At 47.8% G+C, this 21934-nt stretch overlaps 1 protein-coding gene across 1 annotated transcript in view; it reads left to right on the forward strand.

The window, feature by feature from the left end:
- Nucleotides 1–21934, forward strand: part of KCNN3 (potassium calcium-activated channel subfamily N member 3) — a 165339-nt gene that overhangs the window by 127109 nt on the left and 16296 nt on the right. Inside the window, 2 exon segments of the mRNA XM_033195907.1 lie at nt 12157–12298; nt 19297–19407. Of these exon segments, the coding sequence (XP_033051798.1) occupies nt 12157–12298; nt 19297–19407 (253 nt within the window).

Below are 21934 nucleotides of genomic sequence, written 5' to 3' on the forward strand. Positions count from 1 at the left end.
GCTGTGGTTGTTTGGCGGCAAGTCACATTTGTTTGTTGGAGCTGTTGTGCTCTGGTGGTGCTGGTTTTCTCTCCTTTTAAAAATAACTGGAGGCCTTGCACCATGCTGTTAGTTCTTAGCGCTGGAAATAAAAGACTAGATTTAGAGTTGCCTTGGAAAGATCCAGGGCTGTTAACTTGAATTACCTGGTAGAGGAAAATGTCGTTATTTTCCTAAATTCAAAGCCAATTCTTGAAAAATAGGACACAGAGGTGAAGTGGATGGAGGGGTGACTTTATATATGCATATGGTGTCCTGGGCACGTGGTTTGATAGTCTTGTGATCAGCCATGAGTCTTCAAAGCCATTCATTTTATATTTTAAGATGTTTATAAGGGAAATTGTTTTTGAGAAAAGAACGAACTGTTTTTTGTTTTTTGTTTTTTGTTTTTTTTGCCTTGATGTGAATTCACCCACTGGCACAAGCAGTAATAGCCCTGAAGTCACCCTAAGCCATTTATTCCTCAGCTGCTTTGAATTTCAATGGGATTCTTTCACACACCTCAAGCATTTCTGAAATGCTCCTAAAGGAGCTCATAATACCCTTAAGAAATGGTGATTTCACCCCATTTTCTCCATAAAGCTGGAATCACATGCCCTAGCATGCTGAGGGTACTTGATAATTAGAAGTTGATTATACTGGGGACCTGGACAAAGGCAGAGCTGGGAATGGGAATAAAACCCAGGACTCCATGAAAATCTCTTTCCTTTCATAATGGCTTCTAATAGCTTCGAATGCCAGTCACACACACAGCCTCCCGGCCATCACCTACTGGCAGTGGCTGAACGGGTACTTTGCCAAGCTGGAATGGTCCCTGCCCAGGCGCACAGGTGCTGCCTCCATGCCCCACCCTGTGCCCACCTCACTGCAACTGCCATTCTTAGCAGCCGAGAAAATACAGGTTTCAGTCCCAGTCTTTTCACTTAGTTGCTGTGAGAAGTTAGTTAGGTCAGTTACACACTGGAGCTTTGCATTGATTCACTGTAAAAATCGGGTAACAGCTCTTATCCTACTGGTCTTGTCCCACTGGCTTGTGAGAAAGACGAAGTGGGGCCATTCATTCATTCATTCACTGGACAAATATTTATTGAGCACTAGGGATACAGCAGTAAACAAAACAGGAAAAGTCCTTTCCTCCGTGAACCTGATATTTTAATAGGGGTTGACAGTCAATAAACACAAAAATAGGCCACATATCTATTATGTCAGGTGGTGACAAGTGCTGTGGAGAAGAATGACTCGGTGAAAGCTGGCCTGGTGGGTGTGGGGCAGTAGTGCACTTGGAGACAGGGTGGGCGGGGAACACCTTACTGAGAAGCTGAGATTTGTGCAAAGGCCTGAAATTATCTGGGATAAGAGCCTTCTAAGTACAGATGTCCCGTGACTTACTTCACAATAAACCCGCAGTAAGTTGAAAATATCGTAAGTTGAAAATGCTCTGAATGTACCTAACCTACTGATCATCATAGTTTAGCCCAGCCTACCTTAAACGTTCTGGGAAGGCTTACGTCAGCCTGCCGCTGAGCAAAATCACCCCGCAGCACAGTGCCCTGTAGAGGACCTTGCAGAGTACCCGTGATCACCTGGTTAACTGCGAGCTGCCCAGCATTGGGAGGGAGAGTTGCATCACAGATCCCTGGAAAAGATCAACATTCAGAATTTGAGGTACACTTTCCGCCGACTGTGTATTGCTTTTGCACTGTTGTAAAGTGGCACCATTGTAAGTCAGGGCTATCTCTGGAAAGAACAGCAGGTGAGGGACTCTGAGGCAGGAGTAAAGCTGGCTGGGTGAAGGAGCTGCAGAAACCCCAGGTGGCAGGGCCAGTGGGCGAAGGTGAGATGGACTCAGAGAGGCCCCCAGGTTCGGGGCCCCAGGAGACTTCGGCTTTTTTTCTGAGGGATACAGGAACTTTTGTCTTACTCTTTTTAGAGGGCCTCTCTGGCTGCCGTAACGGGACTAGCTTGGGGCAAGGGTCGCCCAGGCAGAAGCAGGAAGGCCAGTGAGGCAACTACTGCAGTGGTCCAGGTGAGAGGGAGGGGCTGGTCCAGGTGAGATGGTGGGGCTGGAGCAGGTGAGAGGGCGGGGCTGGAGCAGCTGAGAGGGTGGGGCTGGAGCAGATGAGAGGGCGGGGCTGGAGCAGGTGAGAGGGTGGGGTTGGTCCAGGTGAGAGGGCGGGGTTGGACGAGGTGAGAGGGCGGGGCTGGTCCAGGGTGGCCACAGACCAGTGATGACAGGCGCTCCGATTCTGGAGATATTTTGAAAGCAGAGGTGACAGAATTTGATGGAGGTAAGGGGTTTAAGCTGCAAGTCACCGTATGAAGAGAAGGGGCTGCAGCCACCCAGAAGAACAGCGACGATTAAAAGGAGAAGCTGGGAGGAGTTTCTGTTTTCCTACACAGCAGCATCTACTGCCTGTTCTTTCTCCACATCCGTGCGGCTGCCCTTGTCACTAGGACAAAGCCCCAGGTGGGAGGCTCCTGCAGAGGCCGTGACACGCCTCTGTCTGTATCACTCGCTAAAAGCTGATGGAGCCCGTGCACATTCACTCCTCACCGCAGCCTCGTGAGGCAGGCAGGACGGCATCATTACACCCTGCTTCCCCGAAGAAGCAGCAGGCCCTGAGTCCGTGGAGTGATCTGCTGAAGGTCACAGAGCCATTTGGCATGAAAGGCAGTCTCTGGGCTCCAGATCTTGTGTTCTTTCTGCTATGCCAAAGCTAACCATAGACACACGAGATGAAAATAGCACTTTTTTTTTTAGTGCACCTATGTGCCCGGCACTGCTCTAATCATTTTAGACATATCAGCTCCTTTAACCCTCACAGTAACTCTCTGTGAGGTGGTACAAGTATTATCCTCTTTCATAGGTGGGAAGACTGAGGATAAGTTCATGTAGACATTAAGTTGCAAAGCCCGGATTCAAACAGGTGTTCTGGCCCTGGAACCTGTGAGTTCAGCCATGACCCCAGCCAACCGGGCGACCTCTCCGCAAGCTGGTGTGCGGGCAGCAGGCAGATACTGCTGATGCCACGTGGTGTGTGAGACACAGGCAAAGAGCTCTGGTTGGCTGGGTGGGTCAGGATAGGATTTGAAGTGGGCCCTGAAGGGCCAGTTAGAAGACATCAGGGAGGACAGGGCAGGGGTGACAGGAGCAAGAGAGCCATGTGTGCAAGGCAAGCTTGGAGCACAGCAACGCTGAAGCAGCAGTCAGAGCAGGAAGCCAAGAAGGCACAGTCGAAGTGGGAGGAAAGCAGGCCAGTGAGCCGCTGCAGACGCCAGAGGAGGGCAGTGTTCCGAGGAGAGAGGCACCGGTGGGCGGGGGTCAGAGGCCACCAGGGGGCCAAGCCAGGTATGTGTTGTTGGCTCCTTCATTGGAGAAATTCTCAAGCACAGGGTTCACAGCTCAGTGGGCAGGTCTGACTGTGTGGCTCTGAAGATTGACTGGAAGGCAAGGACAAAGCAGTCATTTGGCTGCTTTGGAGTTCTGCAGAGGGTCTGGTTCAATGCCTGCAAATTTCCAACAAACAAATCAGACCCAGGACAAATGGCTAGAGCCATCATATCGTGTAGATCCATGTGAAAAGAATGCTTTTTATTTTATTTTATTTTTTACAAAACTGGTTTTAAAAAGTATTCAAACTCTTTTGGAGAAGAAGGAAGAAGAAGCAGTCATTTCACTTTGGCTTCTTTTCTGTCACCCTAGTGCTGTAACAGATCACAGCTAGTGTCACGAAGCTGAGTTCTTATTAATAGTGAGAACTGACTCCAAGCTCAAGGAATTTGGCAGCCACTTTGACAAAGGTTTAGTCTGCCGAAGAGAACAGCTGAAGTCATTTTAACACGATTCGCTGAATTACTGAAGCAAGCCTCACTTGTGTAGGGGGACAGGAAAAGCGGCATGCAGGCCTTATTCAGCCCACAGGCATTTTAGTGAGTACCTATTATGTGCTAGACCCTGAGAAGGTACCAAGGAAAGGCTACAGAGAATACTGTAATATAACTTCAGGGTTAGACAAATAGACCAATGGAACAGAATAGAGAACCAAGAAATAGTACCACTTCCACATATAATTCATGAGACAGAGGAAGCATTGAAAGCTAGTGGGGGAAAGGATGGTCTGCACATTAAGTGGAACTGAGAAAATTGCTTACCCATGTGAAAAAAATGAAGTTGTATCCCTGCTTTGCACCATATGCAAAATCAATTCCAGGCAAATTAAAGACTTAGGCAACATTTTAAAACATGTAAAAATGTTACAATCTCAGGGAGGGAACCATTATTGCAAAAACCAAATAACTGCTAATTATAAATTAAAGGATGATAAAGTCACCTACAGTAAAATTTAAAACTTCTATTCATCAAAAATACTGTAGAGAAAATAAAAAGGCAAGGCACACACTGGAAGAAGATATTTACAACACACAAACTGATGAAATTCTTGTTATCTAGAATATATAAATAACTTTTAGAATGAGAACAAGACACAAACAAGCCAATAGAAAAGTGGACAAAAGTCATGAATGACATGCCACAGAAGAGAAAGTATGAATGACAAAGAAATATATGAAAGGCTACTTAAGCTTTTATCATGGAAATGTAAAGTCAAGTCTCGATGAGATCCCGATTCACCCACTAGTTTGGCGAAGACTAAAGTCAGATCATGGCAAGTGCTAATGAGGATATGGAGCAACAGGAATTCTTATCCACCACTGGTGAAAGCCTAATCGGCACTGGCATCTTAGAAAACAACTTGGCATTTTCTAATGAAGTAAAATATGTACATATCCTACAAACCAGCAAACCCAGTCTTAGGTATGTGTCCTAGAGAAGCTCTTATGCAGTGTACCAGGAGCAATGATTAAGAATGTTTGGGCTGGGTGAGGTGGCTCATAGCTGTAATCCCAACATTTTGGGAAGTCAAGGCAGGAGAATCTCTTGAGCCCCAGAGTTCGAGGCTACAGTGAGCTATGATTGTGCCACTGCAGTCCAGCCTGGGCAACAGAGCAAGACCCTGTCTCTAAAAATATAATAATAATAAGTCAATAAAAAACAATGTTTGTAGCAGTATTTCTGATGAGAGGAAAAACCTGTAAGCTATCCCAATGTCCATCAATAGGTGAATGAATAAATAAATCATGGCATATTCATATGATGAAATACAATACAGGAATAAAAATACCCTATAGCCACATATGTCAGTATAATATATATATTGAACAGAAAGGAAGCAATTCATAGACGGGTTCATGTATTAGTTATCTGTTGCTGCATAACAACTTGCTCCAAAATTTAGCAGCTAAAAACAACAGACATTTACTGTCTCACAGTTGCTGTGGGTCAGGAATTCAGGTGCCACTTAAATGGGTACCTCTGGCTCAAGGTCTCTCATGAGATTGTCAGGCTGTCAGCCAGGGCTATCATCTCACCTCAAGGCTTGACTTAAAGAGCACCTGCTTCTAAGATACTCATGTGGTGGTTGGCAGGCTGTGTCCCTTGCCATGTGGCACTCCATGGGATTGCCTCCCGATATGGCCAGTGGCTTCTCCCAGGGAGAGCAATCCAAAAGAGAACTAGTGAGAGATCACCCAAGACAAAAGCCATGATCTTACCATAACCTAACTTCAGAAATGAAAGTCTATCACTTCTGCCACACTCTATGTATTAGAAACCAGTTACTGGGTCCAGCCCACACTCAAAAGGAAAGGATTGCAAAAGTGTGTGAAGACCTCAAGAGGAGGGGGGATATCGAGGCCATTTTAGAAGCTTCCTACCATACTCTTGTAGTATGATTTCATCTTTATGAAGGTCAGAAATAGGACAAATGAAATTACATATTGCTTAGGCAATCCTACCTATGTGGAAGCACTATGAAGAAAAACGAGGAAATGATAAACATGACATTCAGGGTAATGATGATCCTGGGGTGGGGGGCGCTGAGAATGGAGAGAACACACAAGTAGATTCCACAGATTGGAGTTGGATGGTGAGTTCATGGTGCTTATTTTCTTTTTGTGTTTCTTGATGTTATTTAATGTTGCGTGTAGTTTTGTTTTTTTCTCTTTGGTTTGGTTTTCTGTTGATATGATCAAAGTTACATGTGTGTACACTGTAGAGTCAGTCCTTCTGTGGTATTTGCTGTCTTCCACCAGCTCTTCCCATTTACCCTTCTCCAGAGGCAGCTACTTTTACCTCCTTTTGCTAATTAGTTTTAGTATTTGCCTCCATGTCTGTGAGTAATATGTGTGTATTGCTATCCTTTGATGCTTTGGTTTGTTTAGGTATTACCTATTCCCTTCCCACTCTGAGAGATGAAAATTCAGCTCCCTTTCCTCCTCTCCAACTCTTCCTCACCCTTCATCCTCCTTTTATAATTATATCATAATTTTGGTTAAGGCAGTAATCAGTGTTTACATTAGTCAGTCAACACTAATTTGACTCTATTCATAGTTGGGCCGCCTTGTAGTAAAATATAACTTTTCCCTTCCTGCGGAATTTTCATTTTTCCTGGAGTTGTATCATGTTTGTGCGTTTGCTTAGTTTTCTATGTATTTGTCATTAAATCAAGTGCAAACTCTGGCAGTTGTCTAAATCTCTCTTCAGGATGTTCAGGCACATTAGATTTTCTATCAATTTCATCTCCTTGGAAGTGTCTCCCAGAGCCTCTTGTCCTGCTCCCGCCTGGACGGGTTGTCCTCCACGCCTGGTGTGCACCTGTCCTACAAGGACCTCCTTGTACCATCACCCTGAGCTCATTGCCTTTATCCGTTGTCTTCCTCCTTGGTTTGCTGCTTTGTTTTGGTGAAGCATACCTCCTGTGGCTTCCTGAGAGAGGGTGCATGGGAGGCAAACCCATGACAACCTTGCATATCTGCAAATGTCTTCATTCCACCCTCAGACTGAACTAATACTTTGGCCGATTCAGATTTCTGGTCTCTGGTTTGGAATTTTGATTTGCAAATAATTATCCTCCAGAATTTTGAAGGCTTTATTCCATGGCCTTCTAGCTTCCAGTGTTGCTGTCAAAAAGTCCAAAGCTGTTGTAATTTCTGGTTCTTCGTATCTGGCCTCTCTTATACCTTCCCTCAAAACCCCTGAAGCTCTGTGGGATTGTCTCCTTTCCCCTGGTGTTCTGCAATTTCACAATAATGTACCTTGATGTGCATCTATTTTCATCCACTGTGCTGGGGACAGTGAGCCTTTGCTCTAGAAACTCATGCCCTTAAGTTCTGGGGATTTTTATTTTTGAATGATTTTTAAAATAATTACTTCTCTCCTTCTTTTCCCCCCAGTTGTTTCTTTCTGTAACTCCTACTATTTGAATTGGAAGACTGATTCACTGATTTTCTCATATTTTCTTTCCCTCTCTCTCCTTTTAACAGATGGTGGGGGGTCTCGCTCTGTCCCCAGGCTGGAGTGCAGGGGCACAATCATAGCTCACTGCAGCCTCAACCTCCTGGGCACAAGCAATTCCCTGGCCTCAGCCTCCGAGCAGCTGGGGGATACAGGCACGCGCCACAATGCCCAACTTCATAATTTCTTTCATTTTCATTCTTTGTCTTTTTCTGCTTTTTGGGAGACTTCCTCGATTTATCTTCTAGCCCCTCTAGGAAGACTTTTTTCATACAGCATTTCATTCTTGTCTCGTGGGTCTAGTATCTTATTTTATCTCTCTTACGTTAATTATAGGGTTTTTCTTTCAAGAGTTCTCTCTGTGAATGGTCTGTATTTGATCCAGAGTTCCTGCTTTTTGTTTGTTTAATTGACTGGTTTGATCTGTGTCTTTAATGTTAGAGACTCCTGGCTGTCTGGGGATTCCTGGTTGCCTGTTTATTTTTAAAAGTAGGGGACTAACAACTTTGAGCTGTAAGGGATTTCAGGGAGCAAAAGTAGACATAGGTCTCTACCATCTTTGCCAAGTCATATAGTCATTTGTATCTCTCATTTATTTCATGTTAAGAAGTGAAAAAAAAATCCATAGTCCACACCCTGAAAGATAAATCAGTAACTGTAATAACTACCCTTGAGCTCAAAGAAAAATTATATCTTTTCCTCCTTAGCCTTTAAAGAAAAACATGGAGCTATCCCCCCCAATTTTTGATTGCAAAAAATAGCACGAGATTAGTATGTGAATTTGTGACATGTGTAAACCGCTCTAAAATTGTGAATAGGTTTAGAAACCTTTTCTCCCTCCTCTCTACTCCCACAGTCCTGAATCACCAGCCCAGCCTTCTGGCTCATCACTTCCTGCTTGGTGAGTTACATGCATGTCTTATCTCCATGACGATGCTCCAAGCCACTGGAGAGCAGGGTGCATGTCCAATTCATCTCAGCATCTTCTGTAGCCCCCACCAGAGAAGCGATCACTGAAGGCTGACAAACAATGAAGGACACTCTCAAGACCTTCATCTCCTCTGCTCAGCACACACAGTTAGCACCCACAGGAATTTATTATGGTGAATGAGAAAAGAAACCCACAAGAATATAATTTATATGTAATTCCACTTTGATCTCTAATCTCTTTACCTTGGCATCCTCCTACATATGAATAGGATGCTCCATGATCCTAAGGGCAGTCAAACAGCCAGGGAGCATGAGTTTAATCCTCAGGGTTTGCAGGGAAAGGAGGACTGTGGAGACCCATGTGTACAACAAAACCCATGATGTGACAGAGCATGGGCTACAGATTAAACCCTGAAGCCAGATTAAACTATGAAGTTATCATAGTTAGGTATTCAAGGCTCTCTATTGCTTCTCCCTGGACACCTGCAAAGCTTCTAGCAGCGTTCCTTATCTGGGGCCTGACCTCTGTAGTCAGTCTTGCATGTAGAAGAATTTTCAGATACCAAGTGTCTCATGTCCTTTCTTTGTCCAAGAACTTACAGTTGATTTATTTTGTATCTGTATCAAATAGTTCTCCAGCCTAAACTTCAAGACATCTTCATGAATGCCTCACCACTCCACTGCACGTGTAAATCCAAGCCCCTGTATTTTTCTGTCTATTGTTTCTCAGACTGATAACACCTGCGCCCTCTCAGCAACAATAATGGCCGACATTTAGTGAGCACTTACTTTGGGCCAGCCACTGTGCTGGTATTGCTTGTGGGTTATTTTACTTAATCCTCCCATCAGCAGATAAGGAAATTGAGTGACAGAGAGGGTACGTCACTTGCCCACAGCCATGGAGCTACTAAACGTTGGAGCTGGAGCTCCAAGCCAGGCAAGCCCAGCCCAGCCCAAGATCACTGGCTCAGCTCAACTCCTCACTGCTAAACTGCCGCAACCACGTTTTCTCAGACCTTACCCAAGACTTATCTTCCAGAAAATGTTTTTTGGAAGAACTGAGGACCCTGGCTGTGACTCTACTACATTTATGTGTTGCTGGCTTGTGGCATGGAGCTGCCTTTACGTCTTCTCCCTTCTGTGTCCCCTCCCACAGTCACTGAGTCTTGCTTTAGAAAAGCTAAAGTCTGATTTTTTCACCACTGTCTCAGCACAGGGTCTGAGGGTCAGGGTCTGCCGCCATCCTTCCAGCCAGAGAGCAGCCCGCTGGGAGGGGAGGGGTTGCATTGACCTGAAGGCCTAGCAGGCAGAGCAAGCAGGCAGGGAGGCAGCTGCCTGTTGAAGGCCACAGCAGAACCGGGAGGGGCTGCCACGCTGGGCCACAGTCAGGGGTAGACGCAATCCCGGGAATCCGAGTTGGGAGCCACCAGCCTGTGCTACTCAAAGATAGCCAACGGAGCAAAGGCAGGCCCCGCATGCAGCCAGCCAGGGGCCCTCAGGGTGGTAACAGAGCATCCCTGGGGAGCAAGTGTAGCAGATGGAGAGGGCAGGCAAGGCCATCTCATCAGCAGAGCTTTGGGGAGGGGGTATCTTTTCTTCAGATGTCCCCAGAAGTACCAGACACCTATGTCCTTGTGCAGACAGCCACAAAAAGGCTAATGCCGTGCCACCCGCCAGGTCCCCAGTTGCTGGCCAAGGGCTCAAGTGGGCTGGAGAGCCCACCACTGATGTGCTCACAGGGATCTGCTGGGGCCAGGCTCCGGTGGGTGAGAAAGGCTGTGGCCCGTGTCTCTGTCTCAGCTTTGCACACCTGTTTCTTGCCTGGCCACCCCACCTCTGTGTCCTGTCTCTTCAAATACCCTGCTCACCACCCGCAGACCACTCTTCCCAGCAAACTGTGTCATCTTGTCATTCCTGTGCTCAAGAACCCAGAATCTCTTCTAAGGCCTCTAAGGCAAAATCCAAGCTTCTTATCCCAGAATTCCAGGCCTTCCTAAATCTGACCCCTGGTCTCTGAAGACCCCTGGTCCCCTGCCACTAGAGCCCAGGCGATCTCCTCTCACCGAAGCTTCCTCATTATCCCCAAGACACATGCCAGTCGCTTTTGCCTCTGATGTCGAGTGAAACAGTGAAAGGAGCATGGGCTTTGCTTCCTGTGTGTCCTTGGGCAAGTCACCCAGTGTCTCTGTGCCTCCTGCTGCTTACCTGGGAAATACTTTAAAGGCTGTTGTGAGATTAGAATGTTCGCGTACAAAGTGCCAGCCACACAGCAGGTGCTCAATACATGCACAGTGTCCATCATACTGTGCTCTTGCTGCTCCCTGACTTGATGGCTCTGTCTCCTTTCTGACTGGTTGAACTCCTGCCTCCTTCCAGGCCCATCTCTCAATGCACCTATACATGCAGCCTGCCCTGCATGCCTCACTTAAGGTGGCAAGGGAAGGAAAAGCAGCGTTTGCCTGTCACTCGCTGGGCATAGACCCTGTGGGGGCGTGGAGATCCCTGATGATGGCAGCGAATCCTTCCAGGGGCCTCCTTGTGCTAGGCCTGTCCCGGCACATTGTGTGCATTAACTCATGGAAGCCCCGATGGTAACTGACTTCCATAGATTCAGGTTCCTAAATGGCTTTCTGCTCTATCCAACCGAGTTGGTTTGGTCTCCCTGACCTCCAAGTGGCTAAGAGGAGATTTTATCAAGAAGTGAAGCCCAACATTATAAAATGAAGAGTCTATTGTGTGCTGTTCAGGCTGATCCCATTAGAGAACGGTTTGGAAGAGGATCCACCTTCACCAGCCCTGCCACCCAGCCTGCAACCAGCTCCCTTGCTGCACTTTGTATAAGCCCTGGGCTTTCATTAGGGTCTTCTGCCCAGAGCACCCATTCCTCTGGGCCGGCCTGGAAAATGCAAGCCTTGCTCTTCTGTGGCACCTCTGTGGACCCTCATGTGTTTGGGTCAAGGTCGTTGCCCTCTGCCTCCATCCCCAGGGTACCTTGTCCACCCCCTGATTGCACCCCTCTGCAGATGCCTGCCTCCTTGACAAACCCCTCTCCTGGGCTGAGTCTCTGAGGGCAGGGGCTGTGTGGTGCTCATTTCTGTATTTCAGTATTTGGCACAGAGCCTGGCATGCAGCAGGCCTTGGTGTTGGGGTTGAAGGGAGGGAGGAAGGGGATGGGATGGAATAGGCATCCAGGCAGAGGAAATGGTGCTGATGTTTCCAGTTGGTTCGTCTCAGGGCAGGGCAAGTACAAGTCCCTGTGTGACTCAGAAAGGGAGGTCTCTGTGGACACCCCAGAGCCCCCTCTAGAGATAGCTCCACGAGAGCCCCAGCCACCACAGCTTCCCTCTAGACCCCCAGGAGACACCGGTCTTTGAAATGCTTCAACTTTCTTAGAGGAAATCGCTGAGTATGTTTGATAATTTTTTTTGACATTTTCCCTGTTCAGGAGCTTGTGATTTCAGATTAATCACATCCACATACATTTAGACTGTCGGCTTGGAAGGGAAAATTTGAATTTTATTACTGCATGATTTCATCCAAAGCTATCTTACCAACACTAAAAGGGTGTCTACAACGAGGTGCAAATCATGACAAAACATTTTATCTCTGGGACCAAGCTCATGGCAGGAGGCCAACGGGATGGGGGGTTGCAGGTGGGACCTGGGTGGGCACAGTCGCAGCCCCTTCAGTAGCCTAAAGAGATCTGTGTGAGCCACTGTTACTGCTGCCTCTTCCTCAGCCAAATATCTCATTTCCTTCCCCCCTCTAGGTTTGCCCACAGCCCTTACTCCCGGGAATGGCTGTTCATCAACTAACTCCTGTCTTCCCCTTGGCAGGTACCATGACCAGCAGGACGTAACTAGTAACTTTCTGGGTGCCATGTGGCTCATCTCCATCACATTCCTTTCCATTGGTTATGGGGACATGGTGCCCCACACATACTGTGGGAAAGGTGTCTGTCTCCTCACTGGCATCATGGTGAGTACCCGCCTCTGCCCATTCCCTACCCTCAAAATGTGGCAAAGAGCAGAACTCTTTCTTGCAAGCACATAGGGGCCTTCCTAGCCACAGCGTGGGGGGCGGCTGTTAGTTAACCAACCTGCGTGTGTGTCCCCTATACATAAAAAGGCAGGTGGGAAATCTGCAACGGTTTCTCACTTTTCAGTTGACTTTTCTAAGGTAAGAATGAGACCTGGACTCCTGGCAATTAATGGTCTATTCACAGCTCCCTCAAAATGGGCTGGGTGAAGCTGGTCCTGGCCCGATGCTCTGATGCCCACTGCACTGCTGTGCAGCCCCCCAGTTTGCTCACCTCCAGTGAGCATTGGGGCTTGCAGTTTATTGTCCTCCTTCCTGTTCCCTTGGTCCCACAGGCCTTGGCACCATTTCTGATCATGTTTAGCTGGAACGCACAGAAGCAGGGACTGGGGAAAGAGCACTGAGTTGGCTTTTGGGACCTGTGTCATGGACGGGGTTGGCCATGTGGCTCTGGGCTGGCTCTTGCCTTTCCCAGGCTTCTGCTTCCACCTCTGCCTATGGAGGGGCTGGGCTTTAAGTGCCAAGTGCTTTGCAGCACTGGCATTCAGCAAGGCTGTGATCCCATCCCCAGGTGCCCAGCAGGTGTGCCGTGCCTTTTCAAGGTGTATCTCTCTTGCCCAGTGCCCTACGACCCACACTCGACACTCTCGCGGAGGCACACGCTCTCGCCTGTCACATGGCCACCACAGTGTGGCTTATGAGAGGGACGTGGGGTCTGAGTTTCTGCTCACTGTGGACCCTGGGCCAGGCACTCTGCCTATTGGGCTTGAGCATCTTCCAGGGGAAAGTAGAGGTGGAGGGCCTGCCCTGCCCTCCCCACTGGCTTGTGCAAGGACCAAATGCAATGATTTATGTTCAAGTGCTTTGAAAACGAGAAGCGGTCACACACAGGTCAGTGTTGGTGGTGTCCTCAGTGTCCTTCAGTTGCAAATTAGTGAAGTGTTCCCTTGGTCTTGTTGCACTTTGGGTCCAGGACAGGCAGCTGCTGCTCTTTGGCCTTCGTCCTGGAATCCTAGAACAGTGTCAGAACAGGGTTGGACACTTTTTTCAGAGGTGGAAACTGAGGCTGAAAGAGGAAAGCACATCTAAGCCTGGGTAGTGTTGGGGGAGGTGGTGGGGTGAGAAGTGGACAGGCCGTTTGTGGTGTGGCTTTGGGTCTCCATGGCTGGAGACTGCAGCCCTCCCAAGGACAACCCCCGCTCCACAGCCCCCCTCACACCTTTGTGAAAATCCTTCCTTGCAGTGATCCCTCAGATTCCATTCGTCACCCCCACTGCTCCCAGAGAGATGAAGACCCTCTTTCTGGAAGGGCAGTGACCGCTTTCTGCAGTGGAAAGGGAGGGCCGCAGGTCTGGGGGCTGCCCCCACTCCCCACCCCAGTCTGCCTCGTTGGCTTCCTGGGGCTGATATTGGTGGACCAGACAGTCAGACCAACGCTTGGGGCAGTCGGCCTGCTGAGCAAGAGGGGCCAGGCTCTCTCCTCCTTTCTGACTCCAGTCCAGGGCAGGTCCCTATTAGCAAGCAGATCCTAGGACAGCAGCTAATGACAAAAAGCTTAGCGCTGGGGTTGTGATAAATCATGGGTAAGTGCAAGGCTTTAGAACAAATATCTTCCATCGGTTAGTAGGAGCCTGTCTTGGCATAGCACCAACTGTCATGAGGAAACCAGGGAAAGATGCTTCTTACCAGAAAAGAATGAAATGCCACCAAAGGCCAAAGCTTTCCTTCTTAGAGCCACTCCTGGGGTGTGGGCTTTGTGCCTCAGAACCAGCTGTCAGCCAGGGCTGGCACAGAACAGGGTTGCCAATAGATGGATGGGCCCTGCGGGGAGCCTCTGTTATTTTAAAATAGCAGACTTTCTCCCTCTCAGCACATAGCTGTGCCCCATCCAAGAAGCAGCACCCTGAGGACCCGGCTTCCTGGTTCCTGGACTTCGCATCTCCCGGCTCTACTCTGGCACAGCTGAGCGGAACAGGCGAGACTCTTGCCCCACCCCTGCCTCTCCTTGGGGTCCGGGGGCTGCTTGTCTTTCAGCACCCCCTTTTGCTGTCTGGCTCTGCAGCGCTCCCCCAGAGGGAGTGTTCTGTTCCCTGTGGATTGAGGTGTGATCAAAGTGGAAAGAACAAATGGATGAGGAGGAGCCAATCCAATCCCCACCTTCCATATGAAAAATACAGCCCAGGCCTTTCATCTCTTTTTGTACAAAACCCTGTGCATAAATATATACCTTTCTATATACGGGAACTGGGAGGTTTCCTCTATTCGTTGTCAGTGTTTTTCACCCAAATTAAAGTCAGTCGCCTCACTCCGGGGTCAGCCACAGTGAGGAACCCTGGTGGCGTTTTTCTAGCAAATGTGATTTTTCTAGCTGAGTCACTCCTAGCCAGGGTTTCACTTTGCTGAGGATCCTTTCCCCTCCTCCTCCCAACCTCCCAACACTATGTATAGCTCCCAATTATTATTGCAAGTGCCTTTACTAAAGGTAGGGCTTCCTGTTTGGTTACCATGGACACCATGAAGGCCAAGGTAAGGCCTGCTTGGGAAGGGAAAGGAAGGATTTGTGTGTGTGTGTGTGGCCTGTAAATAGTCTTAATCATTGTTTTCTCTTGGCAATCCCAGTAACGATGTAATTATCAGCCATTAAGCAGGGTATATAATTGTCTGAACAACTTGCCGTGGCTGACACAGACCTGGTGTGTTTGAGAGATTTCACCCACAAAAGCAGCTACATTAAAGTCCAGCATCTTTCCATAAGGATTTTTCATGATCACAGTGACAACACAGTAGAGAGAAAGCTGTCAATATTTAGTATCCAGAATTGGAAATGACAATGCAACTTAAAATATGTGCAATGCTGACCTTCTGGTTCTGCAGGCATCTGGAAGACCCCAGAGCCCCTCAAGGCTGCTTGGCATAACTTTGTTTCAATCTAGCCTCTTTCTAAAGCTGGACTCACTCTGTAGACCCTTCATGAGTTATGGACAAACAGGCAAAAGCTTCCGATGTCTGCAGGGACGCTGAGCTTTTCCCCAGTGGCCTCATGAGAGATGCCTGTGAACTGCCAAGGGAAAGTGATGATGAAGTAAAAGGTAGCACAAATTGAGTCATTTTGGGAGGAGGCAAAAAGAGGGCTCAGCAAGACATCTGCTTAATGTCAGTTTTAGAAGATGAGCTTCTCCCGAAACACCTTGGTTTCAAACCAATTGATGTTATTTTAGTTGTTGCATGGAATCTGTTGCAGAAACAGAATCCAACTGTAAATCCTCCAGGCTTCCCTCCTCCATTTGTCACTTTCATTTGTGTTTTATTTTATTTTATGCTTCTTTAGTTAAGAACACCTCATACTTTTCCCCTTGGGATACTTGTTTTTCCAGCTTCTAAGGTTTTCCAGCTGGAAAATGTTTCTTGAAAACAAGAGGTGGGAGGACTGGTGTGGAGGAGTCTCGGTCCAGATTTGGGTCCGAATCTCTAGAGTTAGGCGTGTTCACCCCGTCCCAGCCACCCTCCTTCCGTGCACTCGGTGCTCCCTGCTCGCCCACATGCCTTGGGAAGTTCCAGCTCATCAGAAGTAGACCCCATCTCCTCCCCTCGCCCCACAGAACTGGAAGTTGGACAGAGCAGATCCAGGGACTCTAGTTTTGTCCCTTGTGGTTCAGGACTTGGCATATCTGAAAGCAAAAGGCTGAGTCATGGCTCTTCCCCCAGTCTGACCCCAGGGAAGTCATAGCAGCAGCTGTTTACCCTTTCCCGTCCTGCTTCCTCCCTCCTCACACACCCCCTCTGCCCACCAGCCATTTCCAAGATTCCACGGTTAGCCAGGCCCTCGGCGATTTGTCTCTTAAAACTAACCTGCATCACTGCCACGTGACACAGCACTGCCAGGCTGCCACTGTGGCCTGTCAGACTATTCACTCACCTAAGTGAAAAGGCCCAGCATCCCAAAGAGGACCCAGGGGACAGGTGAGTCTTATACCAATTGAAGATGGACACAGCAGGGTGGGATCCCTTGGCACTTCCTTCATGTCCTCTAAAGGGCCAAAATGGACTATTGACTTCTGGCTCAAGCCTTAGGCTCCTTGTTCTTCCCTCCTCTCTCAATCCCATCAGCCCGTCATTTTTTCTTATTCCTCAGCCTCCTCCTTCTCTCTTTACCCCCTTGACCCTTGCTGTTTAGGATGCAACACAACTTGTTCCCCATCTCATTCTCTGCCCAGCTTGACCTCTCCCTGCAGCAACCTTCCTTCTCTTCTCCCCTCTCCTTCCCTTCCCTTCACTTCCCTTCCCTCCCCTCCCCTTCTCTTCTCTTCTCTTCTCTCTCCTCTCTCCTTCTCTCCCCTCCCCTCCTCTTCTTTCATGTTCCCATTGTCTTCTCTCCCTTCTTCATTTTCTCTCCCCACACGCTGCACAGTCTGCAGAGGCTCAGCAGTCTAGGCTTCAGCATTCCTCCACGACTTTCTGAAGGCTGCTGATGTCTGGCCCCATCTTTATGAGGTTGTCTCTTAATCCAGGTTAGGTGTCATTACTGGTGACTGCCCTAATTACATCCAGTCAATGGAAAAATGAAGCTGAGAGCATCCATTTAGGTTGGAATTAAGGGTTAAGAATGCAGCATCCTCTACAGAGGTACTCACAAGAGAGTCATGACATCTTCATGTTGAAAGAAACTGGGAAGTGCCATCTAGTCCACTGTCCTGCCTCCAGAGAGAAATTTATCTTCCTCATGTGAGACAGATGGTTCCTTAGATAAAATGCTGTAGTTTCTAATTAAAAGCCCCCCTGCATTCAGCAGTTAAAGTGCGGGCCATGGCAAGAGCTGTGAAACAACATATCTAGACCCTGGAAATGTGGAATGGTGGATGATTGATTGTTGTGATTACATTCTCAAAGTAGCATGGTGCGGGGAAGCTCCCTCTTCAGGCCTATCGGACCTCAGCTTTCAGGGATGATTTAAGTAGAGTTTTGCTTGGGCCCAGCAAGAGGAGGGAGAATGGAGCCTGGGGAGAACCCTCTCCATCTGTTGTTCCATTTTTAACGCTATGATATAGCCCTCTTTTTAGGCTTTCAGCCCAAAGTACTTTTGGAACTCCATATAAAGGAGAGGGATGACACTCTGTCCGGTCGAGGGGAAGGGAGCACACATCTTCCCTCTAGGATGGCTTCTTTTAAGCTATTTTTTGCTTTTGGAGGCCTGGCTAGATTGATTACAGCTACAGACCAGGCTGTGCAACTGCCCAGATCCTTTGAAAACTGGGCACAGAGTCTCCTGTAAGTCACAGAAGCTGAAAAAACACAGCCGTCCTTGAACAAAAGAGGAAAATGAGGTCAGAAAAGGAAAGTGCACACAGACTTGGTTCTTTTCACTTTGTGAAAAGGCCAACCAATGTACTGAGCAACACTAGATTGTTTTAATAGGGACCCTTGTGGGAAACGAGGAGAAAGCATTGTGAACTTCAACCACATCGAAACTTCACACAGGCTAGCCTTTGTCAGCCTGTGGGATAAAGAGAGAAAGAGATTCTAAAAGAGAGAGTAGGGAATGGATCCACCCATATGCATTCCTTCCAAGTCGGTTATAGATTATAGTACCTTTGAAAAACATTCTTTTCTGCTTCTCACACATTTTGTAAGACCTGATGAGCCAAAAATGTTACTGACAGATTCCTTCCAGTCTGGGACCTCATCTGCTAGACTGATTTCTGTGGCAACTAGAATTACTGTTTGACATCTAGGATTCAGTTGTTGGCTTTAGTAAGTTCATCATCTCTTTCCATGAGTGGTGGTCGGGGCAGCGCAGGGCACAGCGTGCAGGTAGTGGGCGATGGTCTCTGATGAGAGTCCGCTCGCAGAAGGATGGAGCTGACTCCCGCTGCCTGCCAAAGAGCCAGGGGAGTAGTGAGTCTTCGACGTCCCCCTGTGCTCACAAGCCAACCAAGAAGCCCAGCAAAGATGATTTTAAAATGCGTAGGGAGAATGTTGGAAAGTGCAGGGAATTCCCTGCTTATTTCCCAGACAGTCAAGCATGCACCCAGAGGATTAGGACAGAAAAAGTGAGTCTCACCATTCTTGGGGCTCAGCAGAGCCTGCTTCCTTGCCCACCCTTCTTCCCCGGGCTCCCCTGGCATGGACCTACCGAGCAGACTAGGATCGCTGTTCCGGAAAATCCTAAGGGTCTGCTGCGCGCTCACTTAAAATCCTGGTTTTGATCTAGCAGAAGTGGTGTTGTGTTTAAAATCTCTGCATGGTGGTGAATTCATGAGCCTCCTGGTGAAGGCAGGAAGGAACCGATTCCTTGTGCTGAGTCACAGCGTAAACCCTCAGGTGAAAAAACCCAACCGCAGAGCAAGCGCAGTCACTGAGTGTATGTGTTCGTGCCAACCTGGGTACCCTCTGTGAAACAAGCCCTGGGGAAAGGTATTGGCTCTTCATTAGATTGTTTTCAGGAACACTCTCAGCCACTGGCAGGTGTTCCATCTGCATCCCAGCTGATGGCCTGCCTTCCTTCCTCCTGGGCCCGCTGGTCTAGAGCTGGCAGTGGGATGGAGACCTGCCTGAGGGAGAGAGGGCCCGTGTGTGCTGGCCCCTCTGTCTTCCGCTACACAGCTTGGCAGGTGGCCAGGTGCTTATCTGTTGGTTAAACCCCCCCAAAGTCTCGGCGCCACCCGGCATCCTTCTCCATTGAAACTGGCTAGCTCAGCCTCCCAGAAGTCAGCTGCAGAGCACAACCCAAGGGGCACTGCAGACCCCTCTGTGGGTCAGGACATCAGAGTCCTGACAGATTTCGACAGATTTTGTGGCTTGGTCATGACCAGCTAGAGAGCTCGAGTTCCCACTCCAGTCCCAGGAAACTACCCCCATGGGCGCCACGCGTGTTGAGTCTCTCGTCTTGCCTCTTAATGATGTGTTCTTTCCCCTCTGGTCCTCTTGATGTCCCCCCACAGGGTGCAGGCTGCACTGCCCTTGTGGTGGCCGTGGTGGCCCGAAAGCTGGAACTCACCAAAGCAGAGAAGCACGTTCATAACTTCATGATGGACACTCAGCTCACCAAGCGGGTAAGATGCTACACAGCCATGTCTTATGGGGGACTTAACACCCCAGTGGAAGCCAATGAGAAAGCAAATGGTCCGCCAGGTGCTCACGCCTGTAATACCAGCACTTTAGGAGGCCGAGGTGGGTCGATCACAAGGTCAGGAGATCAAGACCATCCTGGCTAACACGCTGAAACCCCATCTCTACTAAAACTACAAAAAATTAGCTGGACATGGTGGCGGGTGCCTGTAGTCCCAGCTACTCAGGAGGCTGAGGCAAGAGAATTGCTTGAACCCGGAAGGCGGAGGTTGCAGTGAGCCAAGATTGCACCACTGAACTCCAGCCTGGATAACAGAGTGAGATTCCATCTCAAAAAGAAAGGAAGAAAGACAGAAAGACAGAAAGGAAGTGAGAGAAAGAGAGAAGAGAAAGAAAGAGGGAAAGAAAATGGTCATGTCATATGGGTTTGCACCAGGCTTTTAAAGGGCGTGTTTGAGGGAGCCCCAGACAAAAAATGGAAACAGCATCTTCACACGACGGGTTCCTGCCTTCTATTCGATCGCTGTGCATGGTTCAGGCAGCCAAATAATTTTCCTGGTCATTTAATTAATAGCCTACAATGGTATAACCTGCCCCTTTGCCTGATGAAAATCACCCAGTATGAGGCAATGTTTTTTGTTTATGCTCAAATATTTTCAGGATTCTCATTAGGAAGGGCAAAACTATATTGAAAATGTACCTAAAACTATAAAAGTATATTGAAAATGTACCTAAGTCTAATCCTTTAAAAAAAATCATTTAAAGAATCATTCTAGGCCAGGTGCGGCGGCTCACACCTGTAATCCCAGCACTTTGGGAGGCTGAGGCAGGTAGATCACGAGGTCAAGAGATTGAGACCATCCTGGCCAACATGGTGAAATGCCGTCTCTACTAGAAATACAAACATTAGCTGGGCATGGTGGCGGGCGCCTGTAGTCCCAGCTACTCAGGAGGCTGAGGCAGGAGAATCACTTGAATCCAGGAAGCGGAGGTTGCAGTGAATCGAGATCACGCCACTGCACTCCAGCCTGGGCGACAGACAGAGCAAGACTCCATCTCAAAAAAAAAAAAAAGGAATCATTCTAGTAGAGCCCACATTCCTAAATAAAATTGTTCATCAAAACGTCATCATCCAATTTTTCCCTTTTGGGTTTTCCGGGTAACGTTTCTCACTTGAACCATTACGAAAGTGGTTATGGAAGATGAAAATCTGAAAATATGCAGGAATGGGTAGACCATTTAGCTGCTGAAAGTTGGATAACCCACTGAATTGTCAGAGATGAAAAGGCCCATTTAGAAGAGACAGATACGAGCCTTCCAGAATAACAGCAGGCCAAATGGGCAAGGCAGGAGTTGTTTATTCAAGGACAGCTTTTATGGAAAAATCTTTAGAACTACAGCCTGAAGGAAGGTGAGTAAGATGATTTCCTGCAAGACTGTCCTCTTTCTGAGACGAGGCAGAATTAAAACCCTGTGCCCGTGTCTTGGCCTCCATAGTCTTTTTCATTTAGGACTAAAGTAGGTTAAGGAACCCATGAGCAACCAAATGTTGCTTTGGGTTTTTGAAAGCTACAGAAAATATTCAGTGATTAATGTTGCACCGCAGCAACAGTGTGTTAGAAATAGAGACAAAGGCAGGAAGGAAGAACAAAAAGAGAGAGAGAGAGAGAGAGAGAATGACAGAGGGAGCTGCGAGTGAGCTCTCGGGGAAGGCAGTGGGAGAGTGTGCAGTGGCCAAGGCCTCTCCAGTTTCTCAGCAGAATTATTTATGATGTTTGATTATTTGGTCTTTGGTTACATTTATTGGATTTTGTAAAGAGCCTTCACAGATGTTAAAAGGAACTGGTACAGGCAAATATTCTTATGTTGTTGACATTCAAGTGTTTGCACTTGGTACATCACGGCCCTGAGCTATCAGCTGCACCAAAAAAAGCCATGATTTGTCACATCACGATGGCAGTGATTGAAGGCTGTTACCACAGTAAGGCCTGCCGGGAGCCCTGCCACTTGGCCACTCTCTTTCAGCCCCCTCTAATAATGGGTGCAAAAGTCATGCTCAGTATTGAGGAAATTACTCAAGTTATTGAAACACCTAAATGCAAATCCACTTGCATCTATTTTCCTGAAGCAATTTTCTGAGGTTTCACTGAATTGAAACTACATGCTGGAGTGAGGGCAGGGAGATGTTTTGCCTCCAAAGCCTTCTCATAAGCTGTTTACCAAGAGTAGAGACATTAGCAGTTTCTCTGTTTATTCTGGTTTTCTTTTTGAAGCCAAGTATATTCTTTGTATTTGGTGTTATTCCTTTGTCCTCTCCATTTTTCACCAAGTAAATCAGACGCTAGAGGAAAATAAAGCTGAGGAAAGCCAGCTCCTTTGTATGCCAGGAAAATAAACAATTTTTCTGCAATATAATTGTAGAAGATGAGACTGTGGTTGCTAATTTTAATCTTTCAAAAATGATTCCCTAACATCCTCCTCAATTCCACTTACTTCTTGAAAAGTAGGACT

Source organism: Trachypithecus francoisi, unplaced genomic scaffold (assembly GCF_009764315.1).
Source record: "Trachypithecus francoisi isolate TF-2019V2 unplaced genomic scaffold, Tfra_2.0 Lachesis_group5, whole genome shotgun sequence".
NCBI lineage: Eukaryota > Metazoa > Chordata > Mammalia > Primates > Cercopithecidae > Trachypithecus > Trachypithecus francoisi.